Genomic DNA, 25,529 nt, shown 5'->3' with positions numbered 1-25,529 from the left:
ACTGCAATTAGTGTAGTATAACCATCCTAACAGAGCTTGTGCTACTCTATGGCACCCAGCAGTTTAGCTCATGGCCTGAAGCATGCCACAAGGTGTGTAAACATACACTCAAAGCCTGCTCATTCTCTTCAGTATGAAAAACACACAAAGCAAGATACCCTGCAGAGGCAACATTTTGTCACAGAAGGCTTTGTTCACGATCTGATACTCCGGATTAGGACACTTTACACACAAAGTAAAATCTGTTAGGGCTATCTGTATAGTATATATGTGTATATATATATATATATATATATATATATATATATATATATATATATATATATATATACACACACAGAGCATAAATGGACTCCTCCAGCTGGCCAGGTAGTGTTATCACATCACTTTTTATTTACATCCAGCACTATATTTATACACACACATAAAAGTGATAGTATATGTAGATATGTAACTCTGGGGATTAAAGCAAATAATTATACTAGCAAGACTGTTGAACTGATTGTTTGGTCCATCAAACAGCATGATTAAGCACTTGTATTCACAAGAGATTAACTGCATACCTTACAAATGTTTATTTACACACAACTGAAATTTTAATGGTTAGTAGATTTCTACTGAATCCACTATAAGGAAGAAATACTATTTTCTTATGAGTGGTAATTCTGGGCAGCATACCCTCCTCATTTCTAACCTTATCTTTCCATCTGTATTTCTCTAGTGTATTTATGCAGCAGCTGCTGTGGCCAACATGCTGAAGGGTGTAGAAAGGGCTTGCGTGAAGTCGATTCAATATCGCACATACTACACCTTAAAACAAAACAAAAAAAGCACAATGTTATTGCCTGAAAACATCCAATAATAGCCAATTAGATCATCAAAAACCTTATTCCCAGCTATACACCCTCGCACAAATACACAAAGCCTGGGCGAAAAGAAAAAAGAGCAGAGGAACCCTATGGCTGTTAAACTTTAAAGCTTCTGCTTCAAAAACTACATAAAATAAAGAATCTGACTAAAACCATAACCCTAGGAGACCTCGCTCGCTGTCTGATAATTGTCTTTTTTTCATGACACCATCCATCCAGAACATTAGGCCTGCATTCTCAGGCCTGCTGGGTGCTATCACAGAGGGCAATCGCAAATGTGCACGGGGGGACAATACAGCCCTATGCTTATTTGACCAAAGGGACCTGGGCCCACATAAACAGTTTCAAAGACAAAGCAAGATTGTTGCAAACAACCCAGTTACACTGCCGGGGTACGCTATAATCACAAAATGTTCACGCAGATGGTTTATACACATATAAACATTAAAACAAATGCACAAACACACACGCTGGCTTTGGTCTTTACGCTTTGGTTCTTCACTCAGTCTTTCTTTGAGGCAATCGCTGGTTTCAAACGGGATCTATAAAAGATGAAACACCTTTGCACCCGTCTCCCTCTGATGTTGGGAGACTTACCTGCAGCCAGTGTTATTAGTTACAGCTTGTATTGATATGCATCGTGCCCAGTGCAGCGTGTTGGCGGGTAAAACCACTGTGTTTCTCCCACGCCTCTTCCCTTTGGACAAACAGACGCACTCTGGCCTCCATCCACAGCGTTGGGTGGGATATGTATGTCTAATTGGGTCTGAGAATAACAGCAGAGGGGATGAAGAGTTCATCAAGTTTAGCATTCAAACTACAGGGGTTCAGTCAAGGATTTCAAAGTCAAAACACACATTTTTATTGAATACACACATTAGATAAGTATTTATTTCTGCAGAGGGGTTATATTTCACCCTGTACAAACACTGGGTGTGATGATAAATTCAATCCAAACTTATATGCTGCTGAGCATTCATCACAACAAGCACAACTCAATTTAGCATGAGCCAATTTCCTGCCTCCCATTGAAAGTCAGCTGGTGTGGGTTGTGCTATTCAAATCACAATTGAATTCATCTTTCATGGCTTCATCTAATAGAAGCTTCTCTAGTCAAATCCAACCCTGTTAATTTGCTCATCAATATAGCATAAGTACGCCTGTAGGGACAGAGAGTACAGTAACTTAAGAGGGCCCATTCTTTTTCATCAGTGTTGTGTTCCAAATTATGTACCTGCAACGTTTATTTGCCATGCAGACTGGGACAGTTATCAAGCTCAGCCAGGCAAAAATAAAACACTCTTAGTTCTTTCTAAAGGCAATTATCCAGTGCATTCATTTTTGTTAGTGTGTTAATGTGTGTCCGCGGTCCCTGTGGGTTTGCAGGCGTCAATAACATTCTATAAATTACTCCAACACATCCATAATATCTCAGGATAGGGTTCTCTGCCCTTTACTTCAAAGATGTATTTTTGTGCATACAGTATCTGATTGCCAACAGAAAGCGGTAGTATCCATAAAGCATAGCCAGAGAAGTGAAAATCCTAATGATCATATTTATCAGACAAGCGACTGTGTCACAGCGAGATAATATGATGCTTTACTCAGAAGCATCCTGTAAATAAGGGTAATTAGGTAGTCTGTTCTCTTCAAAGCAAACAGCAGCCCTGCTGGATTCACTGATGTATCTTTCACTGGTAGACAATCATCACTGCAGTGTCGGAAAGTGAGGGGGTCCATAAAGATGCCTGTAAACACCTAGATAGGGTTTTTCAAAGCCAACAAATATGGGTTGATGTATTTTACTGAAATAGTTTCAAGCCATTGAAAGAATTGATACATGCATATTATTTTACAATATGGTATCAATCGTTTATGTATTTATACACTACATTGTATTTACTTACAGGTTGGTAGGAATTTGCAAATATTTTGTCTCACATCATTGTTTTGAGGACAAGTTCCCTGTCTGACTGACATCAGGCGCCCATTAAACAGTTCAACATCTGGGTTCAACATTTGGGGTTACCAGGTTGTGAAAAGACCTTAAAATGATATTTATCCTCCTTTTTTGGTGCATTAGAAAGCACTCCTGTCTAGTAAAGCATCTGACCATTTACCTTGCGGAAAATGTATTATTGATTTATGAAAATTGATCAAAATTCAACAATTTGATCAACTCATTGGTAATGTTCATCAGTCAAAACCTAAATTAGCTTATTGTCTGTGATGCTGTTGTCCAATAAGGATTAAAAACACATCAGCCAGACACTCTGCTCCACTTGGTGACATGTTTTTTTCATTACAAATGTGGTCTAGAAATGTTGACCTTCAACACTTAACACTTTCGAATTGTTCTAAAATCAGTTTTTAATGGCATAGAAAATGTATTACTGATAACAACTGGTTTTATTGATGACTTATGGACGACCAGTTTTTAAACTAAACTAACATGCTTTATTATTCGGTGTCTTAAATAGCAATGCAGCTAAAATACAATAAGCTCTTGTTAAAAAACAAAAACCAACTGTTTGGACTGTGGCGTAGCAAAAAATTGACAGGGAAATCATCCATCTGTCCACATACAGCCTCAGTCTATTTATACGGCTGCCAGTGACTGACAACTACTCCTTAGGCGTACTATGAAAGACCAGTGCTGGCTGAGGGGCTGCATGTGTAGCTATTGATTACCAGTCAGAAGAGCGTAAAACATTTGGGAAACAGTCAGATGAGTAGCAATCAGGAAAGCTAGCTTTCCCTCAGGCAATTTATAGACCCATTTGCCTTTATTGTATGAAATATTCTCATATTCTTCACCTTGAGGGAGAGCAATAAGTAGCCCAATGTGGAGAGAGTATGTACAGGAAGTCTGGGTGCCCTGCCTGAAGGCATTGCTCTTTGCCAGTAAAAATCCTTACAGGGTGAGAGGTCAGATATGTGTATGACACATTTCTATTTTACATGACTGGAGATGACCCCAGTGTGCTGTCATGAGGATTGTTTACTTTTCTTGAATGTATTTTGTCCCATTTATATTCGTATTTATCACATTCGTTGTGTTTAGTAGTAGACTGAAGATAAGACTACAGCATTAAAGACCCCGATTCATCCATGAGGTCGTGGGTTCAAGCCGCAGTGTGTGATATACATGTGCTGTGATACACGGTGCATACACAGTGCTGTTGAATAAAAATGCATGTCTATTGATTTTTAATTTCAAAACTGTGCATTAGTATTTAACCCTAAATCATGTAAGATCATTCCAGCCTGCATATAAAACCAGAGATCATCTCATAGAGCGACCATAGTTTTTTGTGTTGTATCCTCAGCTTTGTAAATATACATCTTAATATATCTTGATTTACATGAAATCATTATCTGAGCAAAAACTGCCCAAATTAATTTTTCCACCCATCTGTTATCTGTCTTATAAGAGATAAAATATGCATGAATCATAATCATTAAATAACAGTCAAGCAGCAATTACAGATTTCAGGAAGTGCTTTTACTTGTTCGGAGTCGGACAGAGAAGTTTTTATTTTCTTAATGACCAAAACAAAGCTGAGGACTCATTGTGCTGTACTATGATGTGATTAGAGAGGAGCCCCGACCCGTCTGGTCAAATGAGATCATTTTTCCAGCCCGTGCCCTGGGCCAAACCTGAATAATTTGCTGCACATTGTGTTGGCTCATTGTATCAGTCGCATTGCTCCCATGTTCTCATTTTGTTACTGATCATGATAAATTTCTGCTGAAGTGGCAAAAGCAGGGAGCTGCCACTTATAAAGGAGTAGGATATATTTTTTCATTAGATAAAATGTTTATTTAGGGAATGTGGGGACTGTATGAAAGGATGTCATGAAGGTGCATTTCACCATATAAGAAGTATAATCATTTCCTTACATTATGCGTTTATCTGACTCAAGAGCTAAAAAGATCTTTGGGTTCTCAGTGATAAAATGTGGTGTCTTTCAGAACTCCGTGGTTTATTCTGCGTCCTAAAAAAGCAGAACTGCAGTAAAATCATAATACTACTTAATGTCATCTCGAACATATGCAGCATGTTTGCTATAATTTGAAACTTGCTAAATCCACAATTATTTTGTGATTTGGTGACTGTCTAAATTGTTATTCCACACATTCCTTTGTGTTTAAGCTGAGTACAATATGTTGCACTGTTTTTTAGTTGCACAATGAGTTGTGGCAATTCAATAGTGTCATGTTGAGATTTTTAAAATTTCAGGGCAAGTCAATTCACTCAAAAGAAAATATTAATTACTTGCTTTAATCTTACTTTTTAAAAAGGTGAGCCCCCCCCTCTTCAGTCCAGTAATTCTGTACAGTTAATGAAAATGCTCACTTTTGGTGCTTTTTGAGTTGCAGTGCAGCTGAACATTATTTAAACATTAGGAAGAATTGTTCAGTCACCCACAAGGTCACATTTTGTAAGGTGATACAGTTGATTCCGTCAGTGTTACAGACAATATTTGTCTACCTCTGAGCGTTTGAAGCATAATTGTCGGTTTTTGACATGGCTTTCTCAAATATCAGTAATTTCTGTCATATAGGCACGACTGCTGGTGGTCGTTTCAATATTAAAAACAGACTCATTTTCAGGTGTCAGGCACGGTTTTAGATATGAATACCAATCTAAATCAGGCTGATATTCAGTCCCGAAAGCTTTAGTGATTTTTCTATTACTGCACACAGAGAGCTGTTGACCATATTTTATGTAAATCGCTTTTCCTACCACCGAAATGTTCCCTGAGGACAAACATCTGAATTAATTCAGTGAGGTCTGACCTTTTGACCTTAAAAAGTATGGGTTAAGATCAAAGGCTCAAAAGCTTAATCTGTTCATCCACGCTTAAATCTCTTTATGGATTTGTAGAAGATGAATTTTTACTTTATTTTTCTTTTCAGGCATAAAAAAAATACAGGTAAAATTTAGTTTCACTCATGGCTTTTTAATCCCAGACCAGACAAAATCAAAATCACTCATCATATGATATGATTTCATTTTTATCTGACAAGCCAGAACTTAGCAAAAAGTTTCCCAGAACACGTTCCAGGTCATCAGACATGTTTTAATGCTGAAAAAAGTTATTTTACACCATATTTGCATTTTTCCATTTCATTACCAAGACTCCAAAACTGTAACCTGTTTTCATTTGCACCTAAATGCATTTTGACCCTCAGACTGGAAGATAATTATCTTCCCTGAAGTGTTCCTTGTTTGCAGGGCGAACGAAGCAGAGCTGAGAGCAGCGGCAATTGCTCAAACATGGTTTCAAGCACAAATTGCAGCGGTGGGCTGTTTGTTTTTTTCATTAACATTCACCCACTGTCTGATTGCCCCGAATTTGTGAGGATCTTTCTTCTAAAATCTCCTCCCAGCTACTCAAGACAAACACAGCAACACAGGTTTGTCCTTTTCTGTGTCCAATAAGATGAGGAAACCATGTCATAAGAAATTATTTTTACATAGTGCTAATTTGTTTTCCCAATTAAGCTGTGACAGCATTTTTGCTCCTCGGTTTACAGTCAAAGTTTTTTCCAAAACATGAATGAGGTAATACAACTTTAAAGGAAGTGGTTGAGATAGTGGAAATACAAAGCTACAAAACACAGACATAGACCTTGACACTGGAGACTGGGGCTTGAGCACATCTATTGTGTGGTTCGGGTTGGGCAACAAAAATACTTTGGCCAAGAGCAGCAAAAGATTTTGCTTTTGTTAAACTTTCTTGTTTTATGCTTCAAGTCACTGAAAACAATGAACTTCCATAAATCTTACGTTGTATCGCAAGATGGTGGAAAACAGATTCTTATATATTGTCAGGTAACATGACACTGTTCATTTCTCCTTTATGTTGATTAAAAAATATTGCCTAGGCCCTTCATAGTTGCAAATTAAAGAAAGTTAAATGAGATTGAATACTTTAAGGAGGAGCACTTAAAATAGCAGTGACAGCATTAAAACCTTTCAAAGCGCCACATGGCTGAAAGAATACATAAAACTGTATTTTGATGGAACATTGGCAGCAGGAGTAAGCCCAGAATTAGTTTATGCAAATGTCTGTATTTAACAGCGTGCTTAAACATTAATGTGCTCATTTTTATGTGCAAATGTGGTTAAAATGGTTCAGAAATATAGATTTCAATTGATTGATTATGAGAAAATTGGCCTCTGGGCAAAGACAAATTGACCACTATGAAGCTGTTGTATCTATTGCAGAGACTTTTGTGTTTATTTGGTTGGTTTTCCAGCTCTTTTAATTTTTTCTGTGTGTCTTTTAACTTTGTTGTTCATCTTGTATCACTTTTTGGTTATTTTGCATCTTTAAATTCAGCTCTGCAACATTCAAACAAGAAATATTGCTGATGCCACAGACCCTTGGACCTTGGCCTGTTCAGTAACCCATCAATGAGCTTGAATGGTTTTTATTATTTTTATCACATCGTACAACGCGTCTTCATACCTACAGTCCTGATGGCACGGCCATCCTTATTCTGTGTCAAACAGATGTTTTCTCAGGTCTCCAAGCAGAGTTTTGAAAAGGAGAAATGCTTTTAGTGACCTTGGCTCTGCTGATAGCTGACATTTACATAAACCACTTTGAGGGCCCTAGTGTGATAGTAAAGATCCACCCTCACACAGTGACGCAGACGTTTGGAGTAATGTTGATGAAAAGGAAGAGCCTACATGATATGTTTATGTAAGAGCTCCTTTTTGTCTTCTCTCACTAACAGATGATGTAAATACTAACTTCATCGGTCCTTTTGATTCATGCATTGTGACCAATGCCAAATATAACATCACTGCGATCCCTTTGCTTTTTAATTATGCAACTCAATTAACATGCACCAAAATGAGGAACGTGAATTTGAGACTTTCTGACAATCTGAGCTGTGCTTATAATCTACTCTGATGGTCTGTAAGGATGGTTCACAAACATTTACTGTTGACATCTGTTTTGATTTCTCAACTTAATCATATTTGCTTATCCATTTAGATGAATATTTTGTAAATAACAACATAACCTAAACAGTTTGTGCTCACAAGCTAAACATCATCGACTGACTTCTCTGTATGTGTAGTCTGCAGTGAAGTGCAGCCCTGATAAACAGGCAGCCCTGCTGGAAATAAAAGTGCTGTTTGGTTGGTATTATTGATCACATTAATATGCAATGATTATTTTCTCAGGGAGAATTTGTTGTCTAAATACTGGTATAAAGATGTGTAATTTTAAAAAAAAGCTTTGAAGATGACTGCAGCAAAGCGAGCTGCCATTTTAAGAAACATAGTTTTAAAAACATCTCTAAGTGAAGTGTTTGTTACTCAACACTTCAATAGAGAACATTTCAACATGAATTATGGTTTTAAACTGCTGCTGAATGTTTATTTGTACCATATCCACCATGTTGCACTTTAAAAAAGGAAAAAAGAGAGGAAAAATGATGCATCATTTATCAGGATTTTTTTCTTCGAATTGAAGCAATTTTATTTTGAAAGAAAAGTACTAGACAATCAAGTTCATATGTTCTGAGTGACTGTGTGGGCAGTTCAAAGACAAAATAAATGACGGATTTTCATCTCTGTCATCACGACTCACACAATAAAGGTCAATTCATTTGAACCACAACAATCAAAATAAGCTTAATTTTCTGTTCTTCACAAACAATTTCAACCGTAAATTCACTGCAAATGTCCGCTCTTTTGGACTTGATTTGAAAGAAACACGTTAACGCATGCATGCATCTCTTCACAACATATAAGGGACCTGATTCCGTTTTCCAAATGGCATTTTGATTGTAGAATAACTAGGTAAGTGTACTGACATGGTAACTGGTAAATATGTATACAACTAATGACATAAACAGGTATGTGTTTTAATTAAAGCCTTGATATCAACGGTTAAGACATGTAAGTCTAGGATCAGAAGTCGGCAAGAAGATATTATTCTATCTGACACAATAGTTATATACATACAGTGGGTATTGTTCTTCTTAAAAGCTGCCAGTGGCAGCAGACAATAAAAGTAAACACATAATACACAAACCGAGAGCCGAAAGACAAGTAATATCTGAACGATAATAATGTAAAGCTAATTGTAACGTTGCAACTATGAATGCATTTTTTTATTAACAAAAAACAGCAAATAGTGACTGCGCTTCAATAAAAAATCAAATGTTAATAAAATAGTTTGATGACTGACAATGAGCAATTATTAAAAAAACACACTTAGTCCAGTTTTTTAATCTTCTAGCACTTGCAACTGCAACTGTACGACCAGCCTTTTAAAATATTACCCTAATCTCCAGTATGACATAATTATGATAATGATCCTTCAGTTGATCAATTACAACATAAGAAATGATTCTTCATAGATCAGTGTTATATTTCTGAAGCTTCACACAGAGTTATTACAGTAGGCTAGTGTACAATACATTTTTCAGTGCAGTATGTAACTGAGAACTTGGTGTCTTATATCAACAGAGTCACAGAGTTAGAAAGACGGACAGTGTATAGATTTTATTCTAAGCTGAGGATAAATCCTGGTTAATATTGTAGCTTATATGTGAGAAAACCTCAATGTCTTCACTCCGATTAACTGATCAAAAAACTGGAAAAACGTCTTGTGTAACAAACTAATAGTGGTATCTAAACAGGGTTTTTATCTTGTTCTGACATCAGCTTCTGAAAATAAATGCTCTCAGATATGTACTTCGATATGAAACGTATGAATGAGGAAATGAAACATGTCTTCAGACCCCGCAGGAGGGGGGAGACAGAGGGAAACTCTGGGTTTGTTGAAGAAAACCTGCCAGAGAGCAGGTTAGTTTCACGGAGTAAGAGACCCAGGCTTTAGATGATCTGTTTCTGAAACTAAAAACCCAGAGTCTCCCTCAGCTCACTAAACCTGCTTCCTAAAATACCATTGTGTTCTTGTTTAGTATGTTTTCATTTTATGCAGAAATGTCCTTTTGGATCATGTGCATCATGGTCCTTTCAACAGCAAAAACACTGGAAAATCTCACGTCTTGGTAAAAACATTGAGGTATGATGTTGGTAATTTTTGTATTTTCCATGAATCAAATATCCAGCAATGTAAACAGTGTGTGAGGCTAATGCTTTTCAGTGGTTTTCAGACAACAGTGGAGGTATATGGCACAGATGAATAAACCAATCCAGGATAAAGACTAACGGTCACTAAACATGAGTCGAGCATTGTGTCTGTGTCTGTGTGAGGATTGTTGAAAATATAATTAATTTAAAAAAATTACTAATGGTGTCCTTAAAGGATTATCATCTCCCTTGGTAACACCAGGACCCCGAAAGTAAAACAGCAAAACAGAATGTAATCCCGATTAACTGTATTATTATACTTGAATCCTCAGCTTTTCCTACTGTTTATGTTCAAATATCTCCCATTTAACTTAAAGTTTCTCAGGATAATGTTTTATTAGTGTTATTTCTTAATAAAAAGGAAGCTTAAATTCAGCTATTATTGATAGTACTTTATATGATCCTCCTCGGTTATTATTACCATTTACAGCGAGAGTAAACTTTGAGTTGGCAGCCACGTGACAGTATCTTTAACCTGATACTCTCTCTAACTTGTGAATGGATCCCTCCAGCACTGGAGAGGAAGTGAGCAAAAACAGTTCTCTGGTCAGAAATATTTTGAGCCCACTGGATGGAGCTGCAATGACACTCAGCAGCATGGAAACTCACCCTAACCAGTGCTAACCAGATGATTTGAAGCACAAAATAAAAGATGTATAAAAAAACAAAACGGCAGCTATATTTAAAATCTCACTACATCTGACTTAGTGTACAAGAATAAAAAAATACAGGATAAATGAGAGGCATGGTGGTAGATAAAGGGCAGATGAAAGAATGTGATCTAAGCAGTATGAGGCTCTAACTTAACATATATTAACATTGCATGCTTTGAGAGCAGGCTTTTGCTCCCAGGATTTATAGATGGAGCCGATACTTTCAATAATGACTGCAAATTGATGGGACATTACACTGCAGAAAATACTGTGTTTTTATTAGATAACTTGCTTGGATTATAACAACACAAGCTGAATGCTACAACTCAAAATAAACTGCTAATGAGTGTAACATAAACGGCTGAACTGAATGTGAACTTAATGCTCCACTATAGCTTTTTATTTTCTTTACTCTAGTTTTTAAGTTTAAATTCTTGACGCTTTTCACCTCCGATGGCAAAAAAAAAAAAAAAAAAAAAAAGAGAGAACGAGAAAGTGTTGACCCAGACTTAAAATGTTAGTTTTAATATAGTTTTGCACTGTTGATGACTCCAGATACATTTACGTGCATTAGCCAACAAAGCAAACCCACGTCTAGCCCAAACAAACTGGGATAAAAGGCGGCCTTTGATCCACGGTCGACCGTAGTGACTTCAGCACTTGAGCTCGATTGTTTTCAGCTGAGGTTTCTCTGGGTGGCTTCACTTTGAGCTACGACTGAAACTGCCGGAACAGGATTTACTTGGGATTTAAGAACCACAAAGTTGGTTCACGAAAGACTATTGACAAAACCAAACAGAGACTGTTGTTTTCAGAGTTGTTCCACACAGCCCCTGGAGTCACTGTGTAATATAGCCTGACAACAGCTCTAACTTCACGTCTTTGTGCTAAACGGTTGCTGTCGTCTCAGACCTGTAAGCTCTGTCATTTCACACCACTTACAGCTTTATGTTGAGGTCGCAACGGCTCACATTCCGTCTGATCATAGTTGTGTGTGACATTTCAGAGGGGATTATGAGAATGAAATGTGATAAAAAACTATTTTCATGTGACCCCTGTGCACTTGACCCCTGTTAGGCTAGCACAGCGTAGGACCAAGACATCTGGGATTTGTGCAAACCTGACAGACTGAGAAGTGGACAACAAAATGTGAAAAGGAAAAAGTTGATATGGATTCTGAGATCAGAACTTTAATTTTACTAGTGCTCAAAGTCTCAAGGCATGGGATTTTTCTCTTAAAACAGCACGTTCAGACACAAGAAAAAGTCAAGACTGAGCAACAATAAACCCAGATGCAATGTGATAGAACGCAGCCAGCCATTAAGTATCACGCACACTCCCCTCCTGCTTTAATATATTATTGTGTATTTGTTACTTGTGGCCAATATAAATATCTTTATGTGCTTGAACATGTTGACAAAGCAGCCATGGCTCATTGGTGGTTGATGGATGGCTGTGTGTGCCTTGCTAATTGTTAGTAGACATAAAAGGATGCTGTTATTTCCAGACCTGGCCCAGCGGGTCCATGCCGGAGGGGTCACTGGGTAAATACGAAGCCATCAGTCTGCGACTATATCACTCAATCTTGATGTATGAGCAAAGAGGTACAAATTAAACGCGCAGCGACCTTCTAGGGGGTGCTGCACTCAACAGGATGCCATTTGGGTTAATTCCTGCATGGGGTTCAGACAATAGGCCACTATACCACATGGTGTAATTACTTTGTGTACGCACATCTGGAATTATGCTCCCAGAGGAGGCTAATAGACTTGAATAAAGAGGCCAACCATTTTCGATGCAAGAATTTAGTACGTGTGCTTAGAACAAGTTAAGGAAACGTGTGTGTGTGTGTGTGTGTGTGTGTGTGTGTGCGTGCGTGCTGGGGTTGACTTCAAATGCACATGCTGACGAGAATACACCAACTCTTGACCTTCTTTGTGTCATCTGCTCAAAGTGAATCACTGCAGCTGAATCAAGGAGAAAAGATCCTATTTGAGAAGTGAGCACAAAGTAGATTACATGTCACATGTGGAGTATCCCTCAAATCTGCCTGCCTGCCGTTTATTTTCCCTCCCACTCCAGTTACAGCCATCTTGCTTCTATTTGACGACATTACAGTCTCACTTTCCATACCAATACTACCTTTGTCATTCTGACGAACGCCGGCGCACAGTTACAGCCCGTAGGAGGCTCCAGATTCGAGTTGCATCTGGATTTTATAGCAGCTCAATTTTCTTCGCTGCTGTGCGGCTCAGATTGGATGTGATGAGCTGCGCTAGCTTACACGACTCTGTGTGAATGTCAACTCGAGACTGATATTGATATTGATCCACAGGTTGAGACAGTTGCTGAGCGTCACCCACAACACTGTGTGAGCCAAGGAGAGCGTTTGAATCTGCATCAGGAGGAAAATACTCAAGATCTTAGGGAAGAGAATTAGCTCTGGGCTGATGTAATCTTGAAAATGTGGTTAGCCTCGGTTTTTCGGTGCAGTTTTAGAAGGGCCACCATGTTGGGCTCACTTGATAAAGTATTGGGCCACGACGGCCAGGCATTACTCTCTGAGCGCCACTCAAACATGTGCAACGTCTTAAAAGTATTTTAAAACTTCAGTACAAATATTTATAACTTTATTGATAGTTTACTTGTACAAGATGTACATTCATATTTTGTGAATTCAAAGGGGGAAAACAAACTGTACGATGATTCATGTTTAGGCATGCTTGCATATGAAATGATAATCATTTGAATGGGTACAACAAATTCCATGGAGTATTGTTTCAGTTCAATCATCCCTGAAATGTTTGTAAACTCGGACACGCTACATTTTTTTTTTTGGCAAACAATGCACTACAGCCACACCTCCTAATTCAAATTTAACACTTAAAAAACATACAAAAATAAATGCAAAGCCATGTAAAAATGTACACTTGTAGTTCAACTATTTCATCTTTCATAGACTTTCAGACAAAATAATAAATAAAACACCCATATGTTTAATTTAAAATGGAGACATAGATAAAGAATTCTAAATGGAGGTCTGTTAAAAGAGAAAAATGGAGTTTGGAGACCGTTAGAGGTATGTTAACCTTTAACTGATCTACACGTATAGCGCAGCTCTGACAGCAGTGTTTAACAAGTTGTCAACATAATCTTTAAATTCCAAAACAATTGAAATGTTTTGTCTGGAACAATTTGTAAAGTACAGTCTGAATTATTTGGAAATGAATGATGAGATGTCACATACAACATGCAGAATTAAGCTAATCATATTGTAAACAACTGCTTGGTTTGGATTACAAAGCTGATTTGTTGATTTTTATTATGAACATTTTCCCGAATCCAATGGAGTTTCCTCTAGTGTTGGAATAGTAGCAAAGAGATTTTTTTTTGTTTTTTACAATTTCTCCTAATTTATGCAGCTTCCATAAAAATGTGCTCATGTTTTCCTCAACAAGTAACAACTGTACCTGATACAAAACTGCTTGAATACACAGAGGAGGTTAACATAGGATATGGCACCTGGTTTTCAGCGACTTTTCTTGAACTCAACAGAACACACTGCCGTAGAAAAACTGGTGTGTTTCAACACTCCAACAGTGCATGAATATCAACAGAAAGTCATTGGATCGTTGAGGATTAACTGCTAACTGTTTTGTTTTGTGTTTTTTTGTTGTTTTTTTTTTTTTTTTTTGCTATTTACAGTATTGCACTTAAACTGCACACCATTGCATTTCAGTCTGACTGATGCTTTCTTCATATTATTAGAATTACAAAAAAACAGAAAATGAAAAAAAAAACGCATTTATATCCTTTATCAAAGATAGTGTCCTTTTTGTGGATCATGTGACGATAATATCAAATCCCCCCCCCCTCCCCCTTTAATTTGTAAAGTAGTATCTGCTTGTAGTGCCATTTGTAAACACCCACATACAAGACCTGAAGTGCAAAGGCAATCTTAACTTCTTTACCCAGGATACAACACAATAAACGGAAAGAAATAAAGACAGAGAGAGAGCACGCAGTGAGGAGAAATGCAAACCAAGTCTGGCCGACACATGCCCAGCAACGCACAGTAACGTCTCTCCCATCTGCAGCAAAGCAAAAACAGGAGTTGTTGCTTTTGTTCTAGCACAAGTCCATATGAAAAAGGATATCAAACCATAATGGAGACCTTTCGCTTTGTAGGTGTAGGAGAGGGAGAGGGGGTTGCGGGCATGTTGAATGGCAGTGTTAAAAACAGTTGTCGAGCGTTTATGTCAGGTGTGGACGGAGGCCAGTCCCAGAACGGTCCTCAGTTAGAGCTCATGCACTCGGCAGCAGCAGGGAACACAGTGGTTGGAGACAAATATGGCCTTTTTTTAAAATGTTTTCATTTTTCTAGTGAGAAGGGGGTTGGTGGGGGAGGGTGTAAAGGTGAAAGCCGGTCCAATGCTTCGGTGAGGTGGTGTGTGGGTCTGTTTCCCCCGTGCTCAACCTTCTGCACTGTCAACATGGCGGCAGCAAGCGTCAGCGAGGCTCAGGTTTTGGCCCCGCCGCTGCCTGACAGTTTGCTTTGTTCTAACGTCTTCTGGTCTGACGAGCCCCGGCCTGGCCCTCAGACAGACATCCACATGTGTTTGTACAGTCCTTGGGATGTGATCTGTGCCTGGAGTGGACTGAGCCACTGGCCCCGCAGAAGTCCTGCCTGTTGGGCGAAAAGTAAAAGGTGATTTCATTGGTATTTAATTACCGTTCTCTACAAGTGGTTTGTTTTGGCAGCTGGTTTTGTGACAATTTTCTCGCTCCCTCCTTCTTTTCATGTTCTTCCTCCACTGTTCTCCCCCTTTCTCTCTCACACACACTCTCTCCCCCCTCTCTGTATGTGTTCCTCTCTTTCTTTCTCACTCAGTGTTTTTGTTTAGTTTAGTTTTAGCTGTGAGTGTCACGGCCCTTTCACAGGCTCAGTCTTGTGTGAGAGGCGATTATGGGCATCAGGCGAGCGGAGGGGCAGCCCGGTGGGGTCAGAGTCCCAGAGCCTCGGTGTGTTTTCTTGCCTTGAGTCGCAGGTCGGCGATGCTCGAGTTCTTGCTGTTGCTTTTGGCAGCTGCCGCCACCGCCGCCGCCGCAGAGGCCGAGTCGGCGAGAGATGCGATCGGTAGTCCGAAGGGAGGGGGTGGGAACATCAGGTAGGGGGCGTGAGCGGCCAGGTGAGGGTGCAGGTGGGGGTGGGAGTGGGTGACCCCGTCCAACTGGAGCTGGGCTTGGACCTGCAGAACAGCAGAGTATAGAGTTAGTCAGTGTCTGTGCCTGAGGCCGTGTGTGATGAGGGTTGAGGATTTAGGTTTCACACTCTGACACTATTAAATCCCCCCTCAAACCTGTTGCTTACAGTGTGTTTTCTAAGAAAATAGTTCAGGGCTGCACTCTGCGCTTTGGCCCTTTTTTTTCACGTCAGCTATTCTTAAAGTTAATGAATCATACATTGCTCTCAGACACCACATCCAATTTAATCGTCTAGAATCAAAGTCTTTCTAGGACCCAGAGCAGATTTGTTTAATTCAGACTGAGGACTGCGGTCTACCCTTGGAAATATGCAGTCTTGTTATGCTGATTATGTATTCAATTGCATAAATAAACAATTTTGCACTAAAAAGATATTCACATATTTGGAGTTATAAATATTTATCAAGACATATTCCTGAGTCAAGGGGAAAAGGAAACCATAAGGAGCATAGAATATCAGTTTTCACATTCTTGGCAATTATTTTATATGAAGTAGGTGAAAATTAAGAATCCGCTTACTTCAGAGGGGGAAAGCTGAGCCTGTTGCCATTTCTCATGTGTTTCAAACACCACAGGAAGAAGTGGGAAAACTAAAGTATTTCATGCTTTCTTCTCCAACCAAAATAGAACGATATAAAGGCAATATTTTAAGTTGACTAAATATTGGTTCTTTGCTCCCTTTTACATTGGCCCAAAATACTAAAAAAATGACTCATTTGAAGTTGCTAAATGAAAGAGAAAATTAAAGTAAACACTTTTTTTTTGTTGTTGCTCGTTGTTACAATGGCATCCAAACAAAAAACAAACATCTCCGCATATTTCATTTACCAACAATCAGGTAATATACTGCAGCTGTGGCAAATAATTTCCAGACTCATGGTGGACAAAAAACAATTGTGATAAAAATGCAGAAGCGCTGATGGGAAACTTTGTGGAGCTGTCCTCTACGGGGGGACATAACAGAAATGGATCAAGTCCAGAGGAGGTAGTGAAGGTTTCGACACACACACAAACACACACACAGTCACACAGTTACACCTCGCGTAGACTTTATTTGTTTTTAGAAGATGATTTAGGTTTTTCATTAGTGTTTGATTGATAATGAAGAAGAATGAGAAGGAGGCATGTGACATGAAGGTTTCAAAGCCGGATTCAAACCTCAGACCTTGCAGCCACAAAGTCAGGGCCTCACCAAACCAAACCACTAGCCATTCACTTGTTTTACATGCTGCATTGTACTATCGGTGCAGCCTGTGCATGCTCCCCACTGCCTGTTCCAGCCTCATACTGCAAGCTTTTCTCAGTGTGCAGGCCTCTAGCCTCCACCCCTGCCAGTGCAGCTCAACACCAATATCCATCAGAGCACACTCCATTCCCCACTTTCATCATCTCTTTTATGTGCTCGCCTCTGCCGCACCGTCGGCTTAATTAGACCGCTGCTTTTCACGAGGGTCAAGCAGATAGCACAGCAGCCAGGACGCAAAAGCAGATAGCAGGAGATCAAATGTCTGTCCACCTCTTCTCTCCCTGTAGAGCCTGACCCTCTCCACGCAGCCGGGAGGTGAAAGGTACACACACACAGTCTCTCATCACTGGCCTCTAATAGCTGCACATGGGCTATAGATTCATGTGGATGTACAAATATAGAAGTGCTACTTTGTCTCTGATTCCAGGACACCAGCTACACACATGTACAGAATCACACACGTAGCAACTGTTCCCTGACTTGGCCTATTTTTATTTTATTTTTATAGATTCCACAGACGTCACCCCTGCTTTAAAAGATGCTGACTAATCTTTTTTTTTTTTTTCTGCCAGTTTGCCTTGTCTTTTTAACTTTTCTGCATTTAAATCAGACTGAATTTGTGCTCTCTGATTGGTCGGTTCTACATTTTCTTTTAAGATTTGTATGCTCTATGTCGATAGGAGATGGTGGCCTACCTGTTGGAAGGGCATCCGGAGGGCACCCATGTTGACATAGGGTGCTACTCTGCATGCGTCGAGGTGACTGCCACTGCCCAGAATAACACCTGGAGAGAAGGGAAAGATGTCTGTCAGGCAGCCAGACAGTTGTTGTTATGTGAGATGAGGAGGTCACAGTTTGTCCACATGCAATTTAAAATGGTTCAATTCTGTCACATTAACCCCCATTATCCCCCCCCAAAATAAAGGAAAATATAAATAAGTGTCATTTACCTTTATGCATCTGGTTTTCTTGTTTTCGACATTTTGCTCTTCTGTTCTGAAACCAAACCTATAATTGAAACAAAATTTCCATTAGAAAGTAAAAACAAATCCAATTGCGAAACAAACAATTAACTAGTGTCCTTTTCCTTTTTAAATTACATTTGATATAAAGAAAAAAAAATGGCCATCAGGCCATCCATTTGTAAACTATACTAAAATCGAAATCAGTGCCAGGAAATTGTATCTCTCATAGTTTTAAAACTTGTGCATATTTATTTTATTAAAAAGAAATATCTTTAGCAAAAATAAAAATGCATTTGTAGAATAAATGACAAGAAACTGTAGAAATAAAAAACGCCCGGAAAATCCTGTTGATGAACAAACTACACTAATAAGGGCAATTTCAACTTAATAGTTAATCTTACAGTAATTGTTGTAATGGGGTTTTATAAAAAATAAAATAAGTTAACCACAGACAACATAAGAACGCAGTATGAATACTGTGATGTTTCTTCGTTCAAAACAAAACCCTTCGTTAACCAGCTCCCAATTTGCTGACTGTCTCTGAAGCTGCAGGCTGCGGCCTTATTGTTAATCATCATCAACCTAATTTGCTTCGCTGAATAACATTATCTCCTCTCCCCTTCGACCCCGCAAAGATTATCATTCGCAGATGCGAAATTAGCGACTGGTCCGGGGCCCCAGTGGGCGCCTGATGCTCATGATGATGAGTCAAGGTGCCGTGAAGCCATTTTAAGCAACATTTTGTCAATGGGACGACAACAACAGGGCGGTCGATACACTAACTATTAGTGACCGCGACAAGCGTAGAGAATATGAAAATATATAAGATAAAAAATAAATATTCAAAATATTATTTCACTTAAATGTCACATTATAGAGAGAAATAATTTCATAATGATATGCGCTTAAATACAATGTGACCCAATTAAATATTAATAACAATTAAACATTATTACTATTGATGTAGTTGTCTATAAATGTGAGTTATCCCCTCTGCAGCCTTAAATGATGGCACAAAAGGTTTTTATGAAAATCCCAGGTGATATTGCACAGACGCACAGTAATCCCTCAGATATATCAATGCTAATATTGGACGGGCCCGAGATCAATTCCAATTACCCGCCAGTATGTTAAGCAAAGTGAACTACACTGGTTCAGACAGTTATTTCTTCATTAAGGGCCACTCAATGATGCGCTTCACAAATACCCTAATCTCATTTCCTTTTTGATTTTTTATTAGAGACAGTGAATAATGACATTTAATTTAGCAGCGCGCCAGAAACCCAAAGATATTAGTCCTAACTGAATTACTGCCTGCTCCTCACCAAGCTCTCATAACTTTCAATTAGAATCATTGACAGCTGCTCGGAGCGCAGGTTCACAGCCTGCAACAGCCCTGCTGCAATTCACTCTCACTAAATCTGGAGAAAACGTGTCCCCACGCCTAAAATAAGGTGCCTTTAAAACGAGACAAATAAAGGGCGTGAGTGCGCTCGCAGCCATGTTCATCACAGAAAACACACACATACACACACACACACACACACCTTCAAGCGGTTGAGTTTTTACCAGCTACAGTTAGACCATAAATAATTTTAATTCACATGCAATTTATTAGCGATAACTCCGGTGATTTCCTGTTATATACCACTGCAAACCAAGTCCGGCCACGTCCAGCTCAAAATGGGAGCCGCTGCGCTCACAAAGCTCTTATGATGGCTTTTATTTATCCGATTAGTTGGTTGAACAGCAGCAGACTTGGGCCAGAATTGAGTTATTTCTAATCTGTTTTTATGGGGACACTACATCAAGCCACTGGCAGATATAACAAAGAAAATGAGGAGAGAAACGGGTTGACATAAGCGCGCGTCCCCTGAAGCAGCCATTCAGGCTCTTCATTCATTTTAATCATTGCCTAAGATCCCCCCACCACCACCACCCACCCCAAAGCGGCTCGGATCGTAGGAGTAGACTGCAGGCCTATACTGGTGGAAACTCAGTGGTGTCTGATTCACTGGTACCACCAAGACATACACTTTATTTTATGTTAATTGTTTAAGTGCTTCTCTATTACACCGCACATGCTAAACAAATATGGTTAAATATTGAGTCCAAATGGGAATTAATGTTCATCCTTTTCACCTATAAATCCATAGAGTTTTTGCAGAATTGTAATAGTGTATAATTCACTACAGGAATTTTACCACAACACAAGGAATGAAAAATCATAAAATGCATTAAAACAACAATAAATTCACAACTGAGCACCGGGGACTCAACGAATCCCCACAGGAATTTTATAAGGAAATATTTTGGAATATTAGGGTTTTTTCATATTTTGTTTTTAATATTTTTATTTTATTTTTATTTTTTTTTCTTTTTTTGCATGTGCAGGACTCACCCATGTGATCACAAAAGAAACAGCTGGCCTTAAACATGACATGTGACTCACGCAGTAAGCCTGAAAACATGATCAGCATGAGCTCAAACTCTGCTGTTTAACGAAAGAGCATAAAAACTGTAGCATTGCTTTTTTTATTTTGCAGTTTTCTAAGCTGTTTATTTTTAATATGTCGCTCGTTTTTCCCTCGTTATTTTTAAGTATTGCTGTGTTTGTAACATGAATTAATGACATCGTCAACGCACTGATTGCCATGGAACACTTCGCCCACACCCATAACGACTTTAACCTCTCCATCGTCCTACAAGGATCTAATATCCTTCAAAGCAGCAGGACTCTGTAATCGCTGCAGACACACTGTCAGTCCCTGCAGAAACATGCAGGAAGAAAAGAAAAAAAAACCCGCTTTCTTGTTTGTTGCTCACGCAGCAGCAGCCCTGCATCAGCCAGAAAGAAGGAGCATGAGCTGGATCCTCACCTGCACTCTGGCCTCGGACAGTCCCAGCCGCTGGCTCAGCTCCTCTCTCATGAAGGCGTCCGGATAGTGCGTCTCGTCGAAGAGCCGCTCCAGCTCGTTCAGCTGCTCCAGGGTGAAGTTAGTGCGACTCCTCCGCTGCTTCAGCTTGCCCTGTGCATCCTCGTCCTCCGATTTCACGTCCTCCTTTTTCTCCTTACACTCGTATATCCCTGTTAAACGGCCCGCGGTTGGAAAAAGAGGAGATGATGAGATTAAATTCAGTGCCGATCTCAGCTTCATTAAGGAGTCACAGTAACACACATCAGTCCCAAACACATGTACATTAATGCCCCCCCTCCCCTCCATACCCCAAACTGGGCCCTAACAGGGGCCTTGGGCCTGGCAATTTGGCAGCAACACACAAACACACATTACACAGCCTATTGCTTCAAGAGGGGCCTGGTTGCACTGTGCAGCCTCCATAAGTCAGCGTGTAATGTCAGTGGCGTTAGAAAAGTAAATCAGTCAGTAGATGTCATGTGAGCCTAACAGGGAAGAACCCATTTAAAGAGCAGAGAATTAAGCCCTGGCTAAAGGATTAAAAGTTAGACCTAATTACTCTACTCCATAAAGAAGATTGGAGATGTTTCAGGCAATAACTAAACATGTAAAGTAAGCTACGTTAAAATGTGTGTGTGTGTGTGTGTATAATCATCTCCAAGGCTGCCAGTACATGGACTGTGCTATTTTTATTATGCTATACTGTGCTGTTAGCTGCTATCAGTGTGTTATTATTAGCAAGAGACTTGACAACTGCTGCGATCACTGGTCTATTCAGACGCAACTTTACAGTTTACTCACGTGAAAGCAAAAAGGTGAAAATGTTTTTGTTTTGTTTGTTACTTTTTGTGTTTGCTTTTCTTTTGTTTGTTTGTTTGTTTTTTCCAAACCTTCTCAGTTCGATACCTAACGAATTAACCACACTCCCTCTTTAACGGGTGGATTTATTAAAAACTGTTAAAGCAAAATAATAGAGAATATGGTTGCCCTCTCTTTTTGCTGCTGCTGCTGCTGCTGCTGCTCCTGGATAAATATAGAACCATGTTAAATTCACGCACTAAATGTCTAAAGGTCTTCTCACTGCACACTATCTGACTGCTGAGTGAAGAAAGGCCTGTCCTGCTGCTCGACTGCACTTTGGAGCCAATTAATAAATGATCAAATGATGTAAGGACCCGTACATTTTATGAGCACGTTTAACAGTGGAATTTTAAACGTGCAAGAATTTAACAACTTAAAATTAGACTTAATGTGACTTTCCGCTGCGTATAAATAATTGTAGGTCAGTTCTACATGTTACGGGTATTAAATGGGGAACTATTTAAGTAATGGTGTTGTAAGTAAACTTTTAATCAATGCAAACTATAAAATGTTCCTCAGAAAAACATGTAATTTGGTGAAACATACAAAACAATAAAGTGGAGCTGCCCCACACTTTCTTGTGGTTTATTATAGTCGCTAACTATTTTTTCTGTTGTCACACAATGTTCAATTCCTTTTACAATAAGGCGACATTATGTATCAAATACCACAGATATAAAGAAATTTTGTTGGAGAATTTACGAGAAATGTCTCAGTGATTTTTGTTTTCGTGTGTCTGAAGACAATCCTCAAACGGTTAAAGCCGCGGTCAGACTCAGGGCCCGCCTCCCGCTCGGGAAAATAACCAGTGTAAAAACGGAATAATTGGTTAACTTTGTCAGTGTGGCACTGAAGGCGTACGGCTGTGCGAATTAAGCTGCTTTTAACACACGCGTGGTTTTGTAGTCGCCATCAGCGTGAGGAGGAGGAAGAAAAAAAAAGAAACGCACCTCCGGATGTAGAACTGCTGAACTTGAGAAAATTTCCCGACAAAAAAAAACAAAAACAAAAAACGAATCATTTCTTAAAATAAAAACCAAGCCCTTACCCTCTGTCGCCCTCGAAACATTAAACTCCTTGAGTTTCTCCTTTTCCAGCTCGACGTGGTCCTTGAACAGATGCACGGGGCAGTGGTTGCCCTCCGTTATGTCCTGCAGGTTTGTCTCCGGGCTGCCCAGCTCCCTCGCCCTCGTCAAGCCGCTCTCCAAAACTTCCCTGTACGTGATACTCTCTTTGCTGCTCTCCTTGCTTTTCTGATCGAAAGATTTCGACACGAATGCCGTAAGTTCTTCCATGGTGGGCTGCGTCGCTCAGTAGTGGTCCTGCTCAGGGAAATCCACCGCGAATTGCCAGCAATATACCTTACCCTCACCGTGCCTGCTCGCGGAGACGCTCTTTTTTGGAGGCTGGCAGCAGCGACAGATAGAAGGGGTGGAGAGGAGGTGAGATCACTCCTGCTGTTGTGACTGTGTATTTGAGAGCACACTATTTATACACGGCCACCTCAGCCCAGCCCCCCCACCCCTTCTTCTCTCGGATCTCTGTGTCTTGAGCAATTACAGGCCGGCTCGACTTTGCAGAATTCAACTTTCAGCAGCTTTTCTCTCTCTCTCTCCCCCCCCACCCTCACAAATCAATGATGGAGCTGATGGAGGCGGTTAATTGAATTACGGGGTCATTAAAAATGCCTACGGTGACTCACTCCTGCGAAGAGGCTGTATATGGCTGTTATGTCTAATTAATTTGGCGAAAATTTAATTAACGACATACAAATGATAGGTTCGTCAGATTGTCCCTTAATTTTTTGTGTGTGTTTGTTGAGCTGACAGATGTGTTGGAAAACTAATCTGCCCATAAGCCATCTATAACCTCTGGTGTATCAGCTGATTGGACTTATAGGTCTGTGGTGGAGGTTAGCAGGCAAGTATAAGTGTAAAGGCGCAAACATTTAGAGATTCTCAAATCAGTCAGAATTGATCAGCGGTTATTGTATAAAAAATATATAGACTTGGTCAATCATACATATAATAAAACAACACATCAGACTTCGGTTATGCTGGGGGATATGAAAGAAACATGGCCCAAACCGTTTAAATTTTCTACTCATTTATTGCAGGAATTATTTATATCTTTAATTTTTTGGCACTTTAATGTTGCCATCTGCAAACATCTACATTCACCTCAAATATCGAATGGAAAGTAACATTCATTAGCTATAAATAAATACACATTTGGGATGATGCTGTAATTAATATGTAGCTGCTGGTAATTCCGTTTCCTCTTGAGTATTTACTTGTAATCCTTTCTGGGTTTCCTGTTGCAAATATGGACAACAAATCAATAGATATTAGCAGTGAAAAAATGTTCCCTCTATTTACAGGATTTTCATGGGAGTAAGTGAGCCCATGATGGCTTCACGTTATCTAAGTCGTTCATCAGTCCGGCACACAAACACAAAAGGCCGGGAGAGGAGTGTGATCCCCTGGGTCTGCCGCCCTGAGCGGCCCGCCACTGTGAAAGTCTCATATCTCAGCCCTGTAATGACTCGGTTTGATGTCTCCCCATTTATCAGTGAGCTCGCTTCACATCACTGCGGCTGACGCACAAGTCGAGGTCTCTCCCTCGTGCCATGAACTGTGCCTTTTGTTGCTAATAGACCTAAATCCTCTTTAAGACGCAAATCTGCGTTCCCAGTCGTGTGCCTCTATATCATCCCACAATAAAGTGGCGTACACAAAAGGCGCACGTGTGTGTGTGTGTAACCAAATAATCTACCAACACGGGCTTCCTAAAAATTAAATGAAATATGCAAGTTTTACGCACGCCTTTATCATGTATGTTCTTACCTTAAAATTAAAGCTGCCTCAAATTATTCCATTATAATTTAAAATATGTCCATGTTGTATTTTAGCGCGCAGCAAAGACAAGAATATGACATGTTAGCTAAATTAATGGAATATAAGTAAAATAATAGTTTTTCATTTAAATGCAAATACAATTATTCTACAGATTTATTTTTATTTTTTCTTTTGTCCGGTTTAGCCAACAACAAATTCACGCATAATAATAAAAGCAAACACTTCGCCTATGGCAGTCAATGTTTAATATGAGTGATGAACACTTCGCTCTATTAAAACGGGACGACGTCTCCCAACGCGTAGTTTTCTTACTGTTTTTACTTTGTTTTACCACATTTTATTTCTTCCCAACACATCACACAACAGCTGCAACAGCTGTAAATGGTCCAGCTCCATGTTTTCCAAACATTTAACAATTATTGCTGTAATCTCATCGACTCGAGGCATGTGGCGTCCAATCAGCAGCAGCCTGAAAGAATATCACAAGGAATCTAGGAGGGATGCTCTTTACGCACCGACGCTGGTGTCGCTGCAGTTTAGTGGCCAAAAACTCTTAAAGGGGCCTCAATCATATTTTCTCTTCTCGTTTATTCCACAACAAATCGTGCACCCCGCCTCTCCTCCGCTCTCGGAAAAAAAATCACTTTACTTTACACGTTACTATTTTATAATTATTCAGTGACTTATTTATTAACATTCTTTTAACCAGTGTTTCCAACCACAGGATAGAAAAGGGGCTCGGTGTGCGGTAAAGACACCATCAT

At 39.5% G+C, this 25,529-nt stretch overlaps 1 protein-coding gene across 3 annotated transcripts; it reads right to left on the bottom strand.

The window, feature by feature from the left end:
• Positions 1-13,265: 13,265 nt before the first annotated feature.
• Positions 13,266-23,389, bottom strand: shox (shox homeobox). 3 transcript variants are annotated; one of them, XM_067516851.1, is made up of 6 exons: positions 22,956-23,389; positions 21,008-21,216; positions 18,114-18,171; positions 17,859-17,968; positions 15,689-15,901; positions 13,266-15,339 (listed from the first exon to the last, which is right to left on the bottom strand). In XM_067516851.1, the coding sequence occupies exons 1-6, from the start codon at positions 23,200-23,202 to the stop codon at positions 15,250-15,252; spliced, it is 927 nt and encodes a 308-aa protein (XP_067372952.1). In that variant the 5' UTR covers positions 23,203-23,389; the 3' UTR covers positions 13,266-15,249. The 3 variants fall into 3 exon arrangements, with proteins under 3 accessions (XP_067372952.1, XP_067372953.1, XP_067372954.1); XM_067516852.1 differs by having other exon boundaries at positions 17,859-17,947; XM_067516853.1 differs by having other exon boundaries at positions 15,197-15,901.
• Between the last annotated feature and the right edge of the window lie 2,140 nt (positions 23,390-25,529).

This window comes from Channa argus, chromosome 9, assembly GCF_033026475.1.
Source record: "Channa argus isolate prfri chromosome 9, Channa argus male v1.0, whole genome shotgun sequence".
In the NCBI taxonomy this organism is placed as follows: domain Eukaryota; kingdom Metazoa; phylum Chordata; class Actinopteri; order Anabantiformes; family Channidae; genus Channa; species Channa argus.
Note: the sequence above shows the minus strand (reverse complement) of the source record. Positions and strands in the feature narration are given on the sequence as shown.

What these genes read in the sequence shown, in the direction of transcription:
- shox (XM_067516851.1), bottom strand. Translation starts at nt 23,202, where the DNA reads ATGGAAGAACTTACGGCATTCGTGTCGAAATCTTTCGATCAGAAAAGC. An exon ending in AGAAAACCAGATGCATAAAG is followed by an intron (nt 17,969 to 18,113) that starts GTAAATGACACT and finishes GCTGCCTGACAG; the next exon opens with ACATCTTTCCCTTCTCTCCA. An exon ending in TCCGGATGCCCTTCCAACAG is followed by an intron (nt 15,902 to 17,858) that starts GTAGGCCACCAT and finishes GCTGTTCTGCAG; the next exon opens with GTCCAAGCCCAGCTCCAGTT.